Source organism: Cetorhinus maximus, chromosome 10 (genome assembly GCF_964194155.1).
Source record: "Cetorhinus maximus chromosome 10, sCetMax3.hap1.1, whole genome shotgun sequence".
Classification (NCBI taxonomy): Eukaryota; Metazoa; Chordata; class Chondrichthyes; order Lamniformes; family Cetorhinidae; genus Cetorhinus; species Cetorhinus maximus.
The window spans coordinates 98152310-98169229 of record NC_135888.1 but is presented as its reverse complement, the minus strand read 5'-3'; the positions used below and the strand labels follow the sequence as shown (position 1 = coordinate 98169229).

Sequence of the window (16920 nt, the reverse complement as noted above, 5' to 3'; positions counted from 1 at the left end):
GGGCTTGTACGAAACGGACTACAATAATTGAAGACGATTTTAATCTTCATAGAGATTAGACAAATCAAATTGGCAAAGGTAACCTTGAGGATAGGTTTATAAAGTGCATTTGGCACCTATGTTCTTTCTAAGTTGTGCACCTGCATGGCCACACAACAGATTATGAAGTGCCGCGCACTTAATTATTACATTTGTGCAGATCCTCCAGTGCTGAGACGGCGAGGATCCAGTCAGCAAGGGAGAGACTGTGAGGGTCTAGTCAGTGAGGGACAGACTTTGGTTGGTCCAATGAGCAAGAGAGGGACTCTGGGAATGGTCAGGTGAGCGAGGGAGAGACTGTAAGGGTCTGGTCAACAAGGGACAGATTTTGGTTGGTCCAATGAGCAAAAGGGATACTTCGAGCTGGGGGTGGTCAGTCAGTAAGGGACAGATTTTGAGCCGGTGGTGGTCCAGTCAGCGTGGGAGAGACTTTGGGGGTGGTTGTACACATCCTCTAGTGCTCAGGCTAATGCGCCGTCACTCACTTTCCTGTTGCTCTTCCAATCACAGGCCGTTTCTCCCCCACATCAGCTGGTAGACACTCAACTGCATCTCATCAGTGAGCCTTTTAGCAGCAAGCATTTTACAAAAAGCAGTGGTGTGTTAATGCAGTCAGCCCATAATCTCCTCTGCTTTAGAGAAAAATCACAGCAGACCAACACAGTGTTACTGCTCCCAAATTTGTGAACGGCAGAGGCCTTTTACAAAACTCGGTATTTATTGACGATCAGTTAACATCTCTAAGCATTAGTGAATGAGTAGTTAATAGTTTGTTTTGGATGCCTCACTCACCATCTTTGTTCTGTTCTGTATAAATGTAAGCACTTTCTTTTTACAGATTGAGTTTCTGGAAGTGCTCGCATCGGCTAAAAGCTGCAGTTTTGCTGTCACGTTCTGCCATATTGTGCAGGATACCAACTTTAGTTACATAACTGATAGCCATTCGAGAGTAACACTTTTTCTGATAAAATGGGTTCTCATAGGGTAGATTGTCAACTGATAAGCTAATTCGGAGATTTGAATTCAATTAAGTTTGTATGGAAAGTGGGTCTACAAGGGCTGCTTATGCCATATCCTTTTCACAGCCATGTCTAAATGAAGGCAAAAAGCATCAACCAACAAAGCAGGAAATCCTAAGAGGAAATATTCCCTTATGTTCAAAGGAGAGAGAGGCTGGGTGAAATAGTAGAATCTCAGGAATCTACAAGCAAGATTCATGTACAACTGATGGAAATATTCCAGTACAGTGCTGATGTGACCTTGATCTGCAAAATTGTGCTGAAGCTAGAATATCCAGTGACTTTTTCTCTTGGCAAGAAACGTGAAGATTGTTGGAAGTTGAACTACATGAAGAGGCATTCATCAAGCAAAGGTCATGAATCTGACGTACATATTCTTAGAAACATAAATTAGCACCCACTGGGATTTGACATGTGAAGTGTGCTATCACAAACCACGCAGGACTGGAACTGATGGAAAGACAATGTTCAAAACCAGAAGAAATAAAAGTCCTCATGGACAATGTTCTATTCACTAAACAAATTAACAGCTCCATGAATTGTGTGCAAAATATAAATGATCACTTGGCAAAGTATCTGCATGTACCAGCGAGTTGTACAGCAAAAACTACTTTAATCCCCGCAATCTCATTCTTGCTGGGCATGAGGTTAAAATTGGGGTATTAATATTTATCATTTAAAAAGAATTAAGGGTTCTTAAGAAATTAAATCAAGTGATATGAGAAACTAACAATTTGCAAATGTACAATATTTTATTTACAAAGGTACAAGAAAATACTTCATTTTAAGTATTTCTCACCAAGAAATTAATGTATACTTGTCGAATTAAATGCTCAGTGCTTAGTTTGATATACAATGAAAATTACTTGGCAGAGTTTGAAGCCCAGCGATGATCTCCTTTCTCCTTTGCTGCAGAGAGATACGATCCTGAGACATCATGAGGCCAAACATAATCAAGGAAACAAACTGGCTAGTGTAGGCCTGTAAAAAAAGATAGGATAAAACGAGTTGTCAAAAGGTTCAAAATGTTGCATTAACTATATTTAGGAATTGTTTTTGAAACTCCTTGGAATTATCAAAGTTTTAAAAGTCATTGTGGTGGTATGGGGATGATACCAGAAGTTTCCCACTAGAAGTGTTGTATACTAATCATTAAAATTTTACACAAATCACTCATTTTAAATGTGGACATATTTTATCATTTTATTCAGCAGCATTCTTTACAATCCTACTTGTGTAGCTAGTAAAATATTTTTTTTTTTCAAAACAGCCAATGCCATTTTGAGAAATCTAATCGCTGACTTGCTGTAAGTGGTTCTTACGATGTTAGCCCTTATTACAAAATTTACATTATACAGGGTTGAAAACATTAGAAAATTAATAGACACTTTCGGAATGGAAAGGAAGAAGGCTGGTCACTTCCGAGGAATTGCAGAATGGCGACCTCAACAAGAATATTCTTTGAACTCTGGGTTTCATACAGTTTCTTTCTTTGAAGTATTTGATTTTGAACAAAAACACTTCAATGAAAAAGTTCAGCTTGAAATCGCAGCAGAGGGCATTCCCAACAGAGACCATTGTAAAGAAACTGAAGTCTGGAAAAAGGCTAGCAATAATACTTATATAACATGGGAGCTAGATTAGTTCAAACTTATATGAGGTTCTTGCAGGGCCTTGAAAACATATGAATTGGCTTGTCATTCTTTTTAAACCATCCAATTGGTAAGTAAAAATATATATTTACAAAAAAAAAATCATTTCCAGTTATTCCATCATTAGCAACTTGATCTCAGCATGGAAAGACTTCTGATTACTAGCTTTTCTTTACACCAGAGCTAATTCTTCCAGTTTGAAAAGTAATTATGAACATTTCTGCTGCCTGTTTGCTTTTGCAGATCATCAGATGTCTTCCAAAGCAAAATTCCTTATTTTAATCTTATTTTTAAAAAAAGCAAAGCGCTATGATGCTGGAAATCTGAAATAAAAACAGAAAGTGTCGGAAATCATCAGGTATGGCAGCAGCTGCATTAACAGAGTTAACATTTTGCCATTTGCAGTTGTCTGACAGTCAACCCCAATTCCTTCAAATTGCATGTTTGGATGGGCTCTCTACATCCTAGAGTTGAGAATATGTCATGCCGATCCACAACATGCCCACGGTTATTAATTTGACAGAAAACCCGAAAGTAAAATGATAATGGGTTGCTTGAGTTAAAAAGCCACTAACAGACGTACTGAACGTATTTTTGGGTTTCCCATGTACTATCGGACCTACCGCCCTCGCAGTGCATCTGCATATTAAAATCCAGCCCTTTGTATTTGTTCCTCTCAGGTCTTTCCCTATTCGGAGTATGACAAGTACAAGTGCACTGTTCATCAGACTACTGCAGTAGGAGTTCAAATCAATAGAAAATGTGATGCTTTTGTTAATTCTCACAAGTGTTCCAAATTAATCCAATTCTATAAAAGTTGATTGAGAAACCTGTTTTTTTTTAGAAAATTCAGCACCAGCTCAAAGTATAATTTTAAGGCAGTTCAAATTGCTTGTTAAAAAACAAGTTTCTTGCCACACACAATTTTACCTTACTGTACATAATACAAACTGAAAACAGACAATTACTTGGGTCAGTCAAGCAACCACAAAATTATGAAGTGCTCAAATAATCAATAAAAGTTAATACAGCTTATTTTAAAAGAAAGAACACGTTAACCTTTGTGCTCGCCACTCCAATTTCAGGTCCAGCATTAATATGTATACCACAATCAGTTTCTCGAGAAATAGAGCTTCCAACTGTGTTTGTGATGCCGATAGTAAAAGCACCACGACCCTTACAGTATCGCAGAGCCATGAAAGTATCTGCAGTTTCACCTGTTAAACAGATTTTAACATGATACAAAATGGTATTGTTTTACAATCAATGTTGTTCACTTCAAATCACTTGAATTGCAGGAATACAAAACTACAGAGAAATTTATCCTCTAAATGAATAATGTTTAATGCTGTTCAATAAGCAGATTTCAATATATCTTTTCATAACAGAAAGAATATTGTCCTCATAATTGCATGCAGATGTAGAAGTTATTAAATAAATAATAAAACACATCAGACTTCCAAAAATGTGTTTGAATGCACACCTGACTGGCTAATTAAAAAGCAGACATCATCTCTGAAAACAGGAGTACTTCTGTCCAAGAAATCACTGGCAAGTTCAACCATCACTGGTAGTTCAGTTAGTTCTTCCAATACTTGACGTGTCTAGATTGACCAAGAATATTGCATATAATGACCAAACAGAACGTATGAGTCTACATTGTTTATGTGCAACCTATTACCATAAATGGCGGAGCAGGCCCGAATGGCCTACTCCTGCTCCCTGTTCGTATGTTCATATCCTCCAATTTTGTTCTGTAGGGTGCAGACAATTTGTTTAATTGCGCAGCCCTTTAAATTTTTTGCATGGCCAAGCACTCAAGTAAAGGGGCCGATTGTGTGCAGCCTGCGTGCAAGCCTTTGGGTTGCTTCACATTTGTGCAGCTTAGCAAGAACATTGGGGTTTGTAAAATAAAAGGCAACCATTCCTATCTACATAAATATCTATACTTATGCACGGGTTAAGCTAGTTTTTTTTTAAAAAGCTTTTGGGAATCATTCACTTGTGATGGTGCTTTCAAAGTTTATATTTTTTGAAACAGTCCTAAATGAAAATGGAAACTGTAAACAGAAACTGAGAAGGGAAACCGTAAAAGGAAACAGAGAGAGGAAACTGACCTTCCCAATTTTTAAGGGAATGAAAATTGAAACTAAGAGTGGAAACCAAAACCTGTAGGCAGGCTGAGATTGGCTGATGCTATATGAAGGGATGACCAGCCATCCAAGCTCAGTAATAGCAGTTGAAGCACCCGGTGGTGCAGTACAGGAAAGCTGAAGAGAGGCCAGATCCAAAATAAGCTACTGCATGTGTTTCTATTACTTGAAGATAACAGTAATGGATCTATGCCATCCAGACTGGGTTGAGGAGGTTCTCCAGTGTTTCCTTTTGTTCATTCATGGGATATGAGTGTCGCTGGCTAGGCCAGCATTTCCTGCCCATTCCTAATTACCTCCGAGAAGGTGGTGGTGAGCTGTCTTCTTGAACCGCTGCAGTCCATGTGGTGTAGGTATACCCACAGCGCTTATGGGAGGGAGTTCCAGGATTTTGACCCAGTGACAGTGAAGGAACGGTGATATATTTCCAATTAAGGATGGTGTATGGCTTGGAGGGGAACTTCCAGGTGGTGATGTTCCCATGTGTCTGCTGCCCTTGGCCTTCTAGATGGTAGCGGTCGTGGGTTTGGAAGGTGCTGTCTTGGGAGCCTTGGTGAGTTCCCGCAGAAAATCCTGAAGGTGGTACACACTGTTGCCATTGTGCATCGGTGGTGGAGTGAGTGGATGTGGTGCCAATCAAGCAGGCTGCTTTGTCCTGGATAGTGTCAAGCTATTCGAGTGTTGCTGGAGCTGCACTCATCCAGGCAAGTAGAGAGTATTCCATCACACTCCTGACTTGCGCCTTGTAGATGGTAGACAGGCTTTGGGAAGTCAGGAGGTGAGTTACTCGCTGCAGGATTCTTAGCCTCTGACCTGCTCTTGTAGCCACAGTATCTATATGGCTAGTCCAGTTTAGTGGTAACTGTTAGGATGTTGATAGTGGAGATTCAGTGATGATAATGCCATTGATTGTCAAGGGACAAGGGTTAGATTCTCTCTTGTTGATGATGGTCATTGCTTGGCACTTGTGTGGTGCAAATGTTACTTGCCACTTGTCAGCCCAAGCCTGGATATTGTCCAAGTCTTGCTGCATTTGGATATGGACTGCTTCACTATCTGAGTAGTCACGAATGGTGCTGAACATTGTGCAATCATTAGTGAACGCCCCCACTTCTGTCCTTATGATGGAAGGAAGGCCATTATGAAGCAGCTGAAGTTGATTGGGTCCAGGACACTGCCCTGAGGAACTCCTGCAGTGATGTCCTGGAACTGAGATGATTAACTTCCAACAAGCACATCCACCTTCCTTTGTGCTAGGTATGACTCCAACCAGCAGAGAGTTTCCCCCTTGATTCTCATTGACTCCAGTTTTGCTAGGGTTCCTTGATGCCACACACAGTCAAATGCTTTCTTGATGTCAAGGGCAGTCACTTTCACCTCGCCTCTGCAGTTCAACTCTTTTGTCCATGTTTGAACCAAGGCTGTAATGAGATCAGGAGCTGAGTGACCTTGGCAGAACGCAAACTGAGCGTCAGTGAGCAGGTTATTGCTGAGGAAGTGACCCCTTCCATCACTTTACTGATGTTTGAGAGTAGACTGATGGGGAGGTAATTGGCCGGGTTGGATTTGTCCTGCCTTTTGTGTACAGGTCATACCCTGGGCAATTTTCTACATAGCTGTACTGGAACAGCTTGGCTAGGGGTGCAGCAAGTTCTGGAGCACACATCTTCAGTACTATTGCTGGAGTATTGTCAGGGCCCACAGCCTTTGCAGTATCCAGTGCCTTCAGCTGGATCTTGATATTACGTGGAGTGAATTGAATTGGCTGAAGACTGGCATCTGTGATGCTTGAGACCTCCGGAGGAGGCCGAGATGGATTATCCACTCGGCACTTCTGGCGGAAGATTGTTGCAAATGCTTCAGCCTTATCTTTTGCACTGATGTGCTGGGCTCCACCATCATTGAGGATGGGGATATTTGTGAAACCTCCTCCTCCAGTGAGTTGTTTAATTGTCCACCACCATTCATGACTAGATGTGGCAGGACTGCAGAGCTAGATTTGATCCTTTGTTTGTAGCATTGCTTAGCTCTATCATTTGCTGCTTATGCTGTTTGGCATGCAAGTAGTCCTGTGTTGTAGCTCCACCAGGTTGACATCTCATTTTTAGGTATGCCTGGTGCTGCTCCTGGCATGCCCTCCTGCACTCTTCATTGAACCAGGGTTGACTCCCCTGGCTTGGTGGTAATGTTAGAGTGGGGGATATGCTGGGCCATGAGGTTACAGATTGTGTTTGTATACAATTCTGCTACTTTCAATGGCCCATAGCACCTCATGGATGCCCAGTCTTGAGTTGCTAGATCTGTTGGAAATCTATCCCAGTTAACATGGTGGTAGTGCCACACAACATGATGGAGGGCATTCTCAATGTGATGACAAGTCTTATTCTCCACAAGGACTGTGCGGTGGTCACTCTTACCAATACTGTCATGGACAGATGCATCTGCGGCAGGAAAGTTGGTGAGGATGAGGTCAAGAACACTTTTCCCCCTTGTTGGTTCCTTCACCACCAGCCGCAGACCAAGTTTAGCAGCTATGTCCTTTGGGACTTGGCCTGCTCAGTCTGTGATGGTGCTACCGAGCCACTCTTGGTGATGGACATTGAAGTCCCCCACCCAGAGTACATTCTGCGCCCTTGCCACCCTCGTGCTTTCTCTAAGTGGTGCTCAACATAAAGCAGTACTGATTCATCAGCTGAGGGAGGGGGTGACCGTACATGGCAATCAGCAAGAGGCTTTTTTGCCCATGTATGACCTGACGCCATGAGACTTCATGGGGTCTAGAGCTAATGCTGAGAACTCCCAGGGCAACTCCCTCCCGAAAGTATACCACTGTGCTGCCACCTCTGCTGGGTCTGTCCTGCCGGTAGGACGGGATAAACCTAGGCATCACACTTTAGGTGAATAATGTGCCTGGGGAACTCGGGTTGGTTGTGCACTGCTGGCGGCTGAGGATCAGGCCAACTCCTCGAAGGACAGGAGCTGAAATTCTTTATGAGGAAGACAGGTTTGAAAGACTTTGTGACTGATTTTGATCACCTGTTCACTGTACGGACTGCTGAGCCAATTTGTAAGATCTATCTTAGTTGTATCTGCCAGTTACTGTGTTACTGGCAGATACAACTATAATCTATAATTGACTGCAATGTGCCTGATAATTCATGTTTAACTTATACTCTAACATTCAGCATCAACATAAGAGGTATCTCAGACAGTATTTAGTGTTTGCTTTGTTTGACTCTTATATAGTAAAAATGTTTCAGTTTTAAACCATGGAATCTTGTAGCTTCATTCTTTTTGTAAATAACTACAGGAAGAATTTTCTCCCCGTCGTGTGGGCTGGGCGGGAGCGGGTGGGCGCGCAGCTGACTGCCGCCCGCAATTGGCTGCGTGCCGCCATTTTATGTGGGCGGGACAATCAAGGCCCACCCAGCGTGACACGCACCCAGAAGCGCCAAGCACTCCCTGTGTGGGCAGGGGGAAGATGGAGAGTTAGGGACCGCGCTCTTTCGTGCATGCGTGCAGAAATCTCCCTGAGGCAGCTCCATGCCTCAGGGAGATTACTTTGCTTATGAAAAATTGAAATAAAGAAAAAAAAATTCAGACATGTCCCCTCATGTGACAGTGTCACGTGAGCTGGGATATGTCAGTGAATTTTAATATAAAATTTTATTTGATTTATAAAACCTTCATGAAGCCTCATCCCGCCTCTGGATGAGGTTTCATGTGAAATGCGAAAGCCGCCTGGGCTCTTTACCTGCCCACCAACCTTAAGGCTGGACCGGGAGTCCAGACAATTAGCTTAACTAGCTGTTAAATAGCCTTAATAGGCCTTTGACAGTTCGGCGGGCATGCAGCTGACTCTGGTGCGCACCTACTGAACTGAAGATTGAAATGACGCACGCCCAACATCACCGCACGTTATTTTACATGTTGGTGAGTGCCCCACCCCCCACCTTCGCCGATCAGAAGTTTCAGGCCTGGGGAGTTCCAATTTCCTTTTCTTAAAAAGGAAGTTACTGGTCTCTCTTGAGATCCTAACACACTGCTGTTCAACTATGACGAATAAACTCCAGGTACAACATTGAATTACACAGAATTTAAGTCCAGAAACAGGCTATTCTGTTGAGGGATCAATTTTGGCTAGAACACTGAGAACTGTTTTTTAATTGAATATTGCTATAAGATCTTTTACATCGTTCCAATAGGGCAGATGGCTTAATGTCTCTCTTCTATTGTGGGCTTTCTTGACATGCAATCAAAAGACATGAATGAAATGCCAATGTTTCAATAAGCCTACTATGCTAGACAATTGGAACTGTGCTTCTCTATCATGAAGATATTAATGTCTATAATGTTATTGGAAATTATTTTAAATTGGACCTGTAGTGGGGTCTCTGTCTGTGGGTGAGTGTGTGTGTGTCTCAATTGGATTAAAGCCAGCTAGTCTGGGTGCTTTGATGTATAGTAGTTTTGAGATGTTAAACAGTAAGGAAGTTAAGGTAAAGGGCACATTTGCATTTTGTTGAATAAACCATTCAAAGACTGGGGGTGAAATCTTGCACCTAGCTAGGAGACACCGAGCAATATGCTTATATTATTAATAAAATTGGTACTATGAAAGGGGTTTTATTGTTAGAAGAGGTGGAATTCAAAGGGCCCGATGAGGATTTACATTCAAAGGGAAGGCTAGGTATATACAGAAAATAATTTTATGTGTAGGTCAGAGGCATGCTGCCTGTAAGCCTACAACTGTGCGAAGGAACCAAATTGAAAGGAATCGCATTTTGCATTTGTAAGATAAAATGTGCTTTGCCTGCTGTCTGTTTAAGTTTATGGTCAGGATTTTACATTCGGCGTGCGGGGGCAGGCCCGACACACTGGCATTTAAAATGACACGCGATGACATTGGGCATGAGTCCCGACGTCATCACGCTGTCTCGCGATATATCGTTCGGCGGGCGCGTGCCAAGTCGGCTGTGCGCCCGACGATAATTGATAGACCTATTAAGGTCATTAACTAGGTAATTAACCTGAATTTCACAGTGCCCATCCAACCTTACGGTTGGCGGGCAGGCAAAAAGGCCAAGTGGCTTTTACGATTTTTCGGAAACCTCATCCATGAGCAGGATGAGGTTTTCTAAAGCTTTTACGAAGTAAATAAAAACTTTTTCTGAAAAATAAAACCATGTCCCATCTCATGTGACACATGAGGGGACATATTTCACTACATTTTTATTGCACTTATTTATTTTTTTAAAAAGCGCTTCAATTTCCGTGAGGCAGCTCCATGCCTCAGGGAGATTGAAGTGCACTTTCGCGTGCCTTAATTGGCCCGCTTGTGTAAAATAGCATTGCAAAGCCGATCGCAGGCGGCGGTTGGCTCTGCGACTGCCCCCACCCACCAAGCCCGCCTGACATGGGAAAAATTCAGGCTGATGGGTTATTGTTGCTTTGAGGAAAATTACCTGGGAGTGATTAATTTGGGGATTTGTTTAAAAGTTATGGTAGTAATTTGTAGACATGTGTATGTGTTTAAATTTGTTGTTAAATTAATAAATGTTTAATTTAATTTATATAAAAAGCCTCTGGAGGCTTGGTGGTTTCATTTCTGAATTCAGAGCTGCATCTCAAACATACCAATTGAAAATATAGGTTATTTAAAGTTGTTTAAAGTTTCCCTCTGGGATTTTAAATAACTTAGCCTTTACCAACTGCTGTGTCATAACATTCTCTAGCAAAGAATGTCGCAACAACCAGCTTGTCAATGGATATGGGAGCTCTTTTATGAGCCTATTCACATCACAGAAATATTTTCCAGGTAAACAAAGGTGTGACATCTAAGAACATGGGCTCTCTTGTGTGGGTGGTAGAGGCAACCAAGGGTTCATATAAAGGGTGCATAAATATCTTATGTGACAACGCAGCTGACTGAGGGGAAGCAAGGTGTTGCAAACAAGCCATCATGATTCCTTCAAAGAGTTAAGTAAAGGATTCACTTTCCTTGGAAAAATGCATATGTGTATTAAGTCACTTCCTCATGTGGGAAAAATGACATCCTCATTACAGAGATTGCACTGACTTGCTCAGCCACACTTTCTAGGTCACATTGACTACAGCTCACTGAAGGGTGATTCTCAGATACTGTTTTGCCAGGACTTCATCTAACCTTACTTCCAGGGTTTTGTCCCTAAAAGTAGTTATACCTTGTCCTCCCCTACCCAGTGGTGCAGGTACAGATACAGGTGATGTTTTTAAAGCTCTTCATAGTAATTTCTTCCCTTCTCAACTCTGTTTCCAGTGTTTGGTGCAAATTGTGCAAGCAGTGCTCTAGTCATATGTTGCTCCTTTATAGGGAGACCCTGGATAGCCGCAGAAGATTGCCCACCTCTGCTGGTGTTACAAGCTGCTTCAGTAGTGGGGTCACCTAGGAATGAAATTCAGCCGCCAGATTTTTTTCCAGTAAAATAAAACTGGACATGAATTTTTGGGACCGTCAGTTTGGCAAGATGTTTGCATTTTTTAAAAAATCCTTCTTAAGCAGATGTTTTAACAATTTGCTTCAATTCATCTCAAACTAACTTTAGTGCATAGTTCTCCCCATCCCCATTTTAATTCTTTTGTTCCTAACTTCAAAGGGGCCAAGAACAAGAAAGTCATGTGGTGAGGATTAGCAAATAATAAGGACCGGAATAAGCTTTTCAATTCGGGAAAGGATCAAATACAAATGGATGAGCATCCATTCCTACTGAATCATCACTGCACTGAGTAGCAGAATATTTCCTGTTGAGGGGGCTATTTATTACTTCCGTCCAAAACAGTCTGAAGTCTGCATCAGGAGATCGGATCCATTTCCAATATCAGGCTTCATCAGCATAAATGGGGTGTGCTGCAGAGTGGTCAATGGCCACTAGCAGGCAGCTTGCCATACTGGGGAGTGATAAATCTGGTGGTTCTAAGGGTTAGGCAAGCCGGATGTCTGTAAATAGTGTTTGGGGGGGAGGGCCGGAGGGGCAACCATACAACAGTAGACTGCAGTATTTTTCTGGGACCAGAAAAACATTTTTGCTCCCTCTAGCTTCCCTCACAAATTCCCTGAAAAAAAGTTCCAGTGTTTCTGAGCACTTCAACCTGTCTTTAAGGACCACAGGTTAAGCTGCTCACCAGGCTCTTCCCATTTGTACCTCAGAATTCAATTGGAGCTCTGTAACCAGCCTAAGCTAAGCAGGCAAGCGGTGTACCTATTTACAGGCCTGTCTGCAAATTTACCAGGACTTCCAAGAGGCAACCTAATTTACCCCATCATCAATTTTATGCAGTCCACTACTCATTTTTGAGACAAGAAATGGGCAAACATCAGTTGAAAATTGCCCCCACAGTGTCAAATATTTGGTTCAGCAATATTAATTTGAGGGGAGGAGAATTTAACAAATTAACTCAATTTTGAGAGTTAAACAAAATAGCATTCTAAAAGTGTTCCTAAAGGCAGCTGCAGCTTAGATTTTAAAAGTTGCACAGCATAACGTTGAATGTTCAAACTTACCGCAACGGCAGCATGGTAACTAGTTCCACAGCCAATCAAGAGCAAGCGCCTGCACCTTTTTATTTCTTTGAGGTGGTCTTTCAATCCACCCAGCATAACTGTAAAAAAGTACATTAATGTTTATAAGCCACTATATATCTTCACTCATTAAAAAATTTGCATTCAGAAGATCAATAATTGTGTCAACCATCAGTTAGCAAGTTAGCAGATATTACTGAAACTGGCTTCCGCCTCATAAATGCAAATATGAAGAAAATTTTACCTGCGCTTGTTTCAAAGTTTACTCTTCCTCGCAAAGTATTAACAACGGACTCTGGTTGTTCAAAAATCTCTTTCTGCATGAATGCACTGAAGTTACCTGCATCAAAAAATTGAACGCACTGATTACTCTCAAAAAATGTTTAAGATACACCTGAAAATGGTTACCTCAATACATTTTTAAAGCACTCAAATCTGCTATTAAATTTACTGCTAATAAGTTATAACATATTAACTTAGCGTGTAACAAAAAAGCTGTAGGACACCCTCAGTTCAGCAGGAGGTAAAAGGATCAATTAAACAAAACTGGGAAATTTATAGAAAGGCTTTAAAAGTAGCAGAGCCCTGAGGTACAAAAGTGAGAAAATTGTAGGGGTAAGTTCCTTTCGTAAAATCCAAACAATTGGAGTAATTGGCTCAATTTGGATTTAGAAAACACTCAACAATTCCAGGTTTACACGCATTTTGGTGTTATCATTTATTAAGCCATGGAGCATAAACAAATTCTTGCTGGAACTGTCGAAGCAGCAGAATTTCCTTTCAGGGCCGGGGGTTCTCTACCACAAGCCAACCTTCACTGGTCAATATGTGCGTTGGGATTCTTACAGTTCCACACACCATAAGATTAGTCTTATTGGCAATCTTGTTACTTGCTCACTGTGCAAGCCTGATGTTGAAATACGGCGCATGAAAGGCATCCTGCAGGACAATGGCTACCCTGATCAAATCATTTCACGCTGTATATCACGCAAACTCATGAACGGGCCTAAGGCCGTCACTTGCGGCCCTGAAAAATGCCCAGTCTACCTCAGATTACCCTGGAAGGGCACCATATCTGAAAAATTTGATCAACAGGTGAAACTGTTTCACGCAACTACTATGCAGTACCAACACGAGTGGTATTCGCCACTAACAGAATGTTGCCATCAAGCCAAATGAATTTCAGTGCTAGGGTAATGATAGGTATGTAGGTCCTTCGTCCTAAAGACTGGCAGATCGTATCAAACAGCATGTCCCAGCCGGGCAAGGTACAGGCTGTACCCAACCAACTCGTGCTTGCAAAACTCAAAGCACAGTGTCCAACATTAGATGTGATTCCATGCTTGGACAACATTTGCTAAATAATCTTCAGTGTGCTAAGGATTACGCTGACAACTAATTTAAGATTGTCAATTGGGCTCACTGTGTGGCGCATTTGCGTGTACGAGAAGCTACATATATTAATGCACAGGGCCCTGTTCTTTGTAGAAAGAAAGAACATGGACACGCATTGCACCTGTTTCATCTAAACAAAATAAGAGACATCCATTCGCTGACTCATTCCTCAGGGCATTGCCTTGACTAGTCAGGGTCAAGCTGCCTGGTTTAAATTTCAAACAACACTTGGCAGTTAACTGTCAGTCTACTTACCAACCAGTCAGCACTCTATTCACATAAATTGTTGTTTTCTCCTTATTTTGGTATTTTAGCAAAGTGCCCTGATGAGTGCAAGCCAAAAAGCTATGACATGTATTTTTTGACTGATGTGAGTGAATATGAATTTATTCTGCCTCCTTAACAGGGAAAACAGAGTTCAATGCATACATACTGTAACACATCTGCAGATCTATACTCACTGGTTTTTACTTGGGTTTATGACTAAATTTGTACACTCTTCTCACCTTTCATTATTTGATGCAATTCCATCTGCAGAGTGTGGATGGCTCTTGATGCCAAATCACCCACTGATCTTTCAATACGGTGAATGGAGAGGCAACCATTAGCCACGGCAGCAATGTCATCGTCTTCCAGAAATAGAGCTCTGTTTGTGTGCTCAATGATTGCACTGTTGAAGAATGATTAAGAAAATATTGTAATTACTCAACAGATAAAGATATATTTTCTAATAACTTAACACATAATTGTAAACAGTACAACAGTGTTACAAGCTATTTCCTGTACATGTGTATCACAGCAACTGATATTTTCAAAACTTTTCCTGATTAAAAATTTGTCCACACATCATTTATTATTTCCCAGTAAAAGCACAACAATAGTAAGACAGCTTTCTTAAGTAGTAACTATTTCAATCTCAATGTTACAAAGCATGTTGGGATGTTTTACTACATTAAAGGTGCTTTATAAATGCAAGTTGTTGTTGTCATGTTCCTGCCCAGTCATAGCCTTGTCCACTTAAGAAATGAATAAAAGAAAAAAACATTTCTATCATGCCTTATCACATCTTCAGGGCATGCCAAAGCATTTCACAATCAATTAATCACCTTGAAAGTTAGTCACTGTAATGTAGGCAGATGCAGCAGTCAATTTCCATACAGAAAGATTCTACAAATAACCGATAAACATGTACATATTTGGTCATTTGATTGAGAAGAACATTGGCTAAGAGACTAAAAGATCCTTGTTCTTCTTCAAATAGTGTTATGGGACCTTTAAAATTAATCAAATCACTGGGTGGATATACAGGACCTCAATTTAAGCACCTTCTCTGAAATACAGCACTCTAACAATGCAGCACTTCTTCACTACTGAATTTAGGCTCAGCCTAGATTGTGTGTGTCAGGAACCATCTGATTTAAGAGCTTACCAACTCCTTCGCCAAGCTGACCATTTCTGACTTTTTTTTTAAACACTTTTATAATTTAGTTTTATCCCAAGTACAAGCTGCTTTGGAGACACCTTAGTATCCATGAAGTGTTATTATTAAGTATCTAATAGTCTTCTGTAGAGTCAGATCCCACTTTGAATAAAACATAGAAACACACAAATTAGGAACTGGAGTAGGCTATTTGGCCCCTTGAGTCTGCTCCGCCATTCAATGAGATCATGGCGTTAGCTCCACTTTCCTTCTTACTCTCTATATCATTTAGACTCCCTTGTCAATCAAGAATGTATCTAATTCAGCCTTTAAAAAAATTCAATGACTGCCTCCACTGCTTTATGAGGAAGAGCGCTCCATAGACTCACAACCGTCTGAGAGAATTTCTCCTCATCTCCGTCTTAAATGGTAGACCCCTCATTTTTAATCTGTACCCCCTAGTTCTAGTCTCTCCCACAAGGGGAAACATCCTTTCAGCATTAACCATGTCAAGTCCCCTCAGGATCTTATATGTTTCAACATTTACCTCTCATTCTTCTAAACTCCAATGGACACAGGTCCAACTTGTCCACCCTTTTTGCATAAGACAACCCCGTAATCCCAGGAATCAGTCAAGTGAACCTTCTCTGAACTGCTTCAAATGCGATTATGTCTTTTCTTAAATAAGAAGACCAAAACTGTACACAGTACTCCAGATGTGGTCTCACCAATACCCTATACATCTGTAGCAAAAGATCCTTACTTTTATATTCCATTCCCCTTGCAATAAATGACAACATTCCATTTGCCTTCCTAATCACTCGCTGTACCTGCGTACTAACTTTTTGTGATTCATATACCAGGACAGCCCAATCCATGGAAAACATCTCTTCAGAACAATTAACCAGGCCACATTCAAAGCAAACAACAATACACACAAGTATAAAAATAGAAAGTGCTAGTTAAACCTGATCTATCAGTCCAAGGGTTAATAACAACGAATGATGTATTTGCAAATAATGCTTACACCTGCCGGGCGGCACTGTGACGCAGCGGTTAGCGCTGTTGTCTCACAGCTCCAGGGACCTGGGTTTGATTCTGAACTCAGGCGTCTGTCTGTGTGGAGTTTGCACGTTCTCCCCATGCCCACGTGGGTTTCCACCGGGTGCTCCGGTTTCCACCCACCGTCCAAAGACATGTTGGTTAGGTGGATTGGCTACGGTTAAATTGCCCCATAGTGTGTGTGTGTGTGCCCTGTGATGGACTGGCATCCTGTCCTGGGTGTACCCTGCCTGGTGCCCATTGCCTGTTGGGATAGGTGCTGACTCTCCATGACCCTGAGTTTGATAAAGCGGTTCTGGAAAAGGTGAATGACTTTACACCTGCCAACACCACTGGATGGGCAGTGCTATTATCACATCCTTAGTTTAATTATTTTAATGAAGAAAAGATGATTCAGGAGATCCAGGTCTTAAAACGGATAATATGATTATATAAAACCAATCCTAGCAGGTTATTCAACTTATCCAAGTGCAAATCTAGAGGTCACAAATATTGCATTAAGGCCTCAGTGAAGTCCAAGGGTAAAAACAAAACTATTTTGCAGGGCATGAACCTATGCAACAAATCCACTGGAAAAGTAGTTAATGATCTCAATTTACTTCTTTAAAAAGAAAGATGGATT

At 41.4% G+C, this 16920-nt stretch overlaps 1 protein-coding gene across 1 annotated transcript in view; it reads right to left on the bottom strand.

Moving 5' to 3' along the window:
- The window catches only part of LOC144685341 (glutamine--fructose-6-phosphate aminotransferase [isomerizing] 2-like), a 70236-nt gene that overhangs the window by 24796 nt on the left and 28520 nt on the right, over positions 1-16920 (bottom strand). Inside the window, exons 9-14 of the mRNA XM_078549749.1 lie at positions 14323-14486; positions 12666-12761; positions 12404-12501; positions 4194-4314; positions 3770-3927; positions 1925-2039 (exon numbers count right to left, since the gene is read on the bottom strand). Of these exons, the coding sequence (XP_078405875.1) occupies positions 1925-2039; positions 3770-3927; positions 4194-4314; positions 12404-12501; positions 12666-12761; positions 14323-14486 (752 nt within the window). The remainder of the gene's footprint in view (positions 1-1924; positions 2040-3769; positions 3928-4193; positions 4315-12403; positions 12502-12665; positions 12762-14322; positions 14487-16920) is intronic.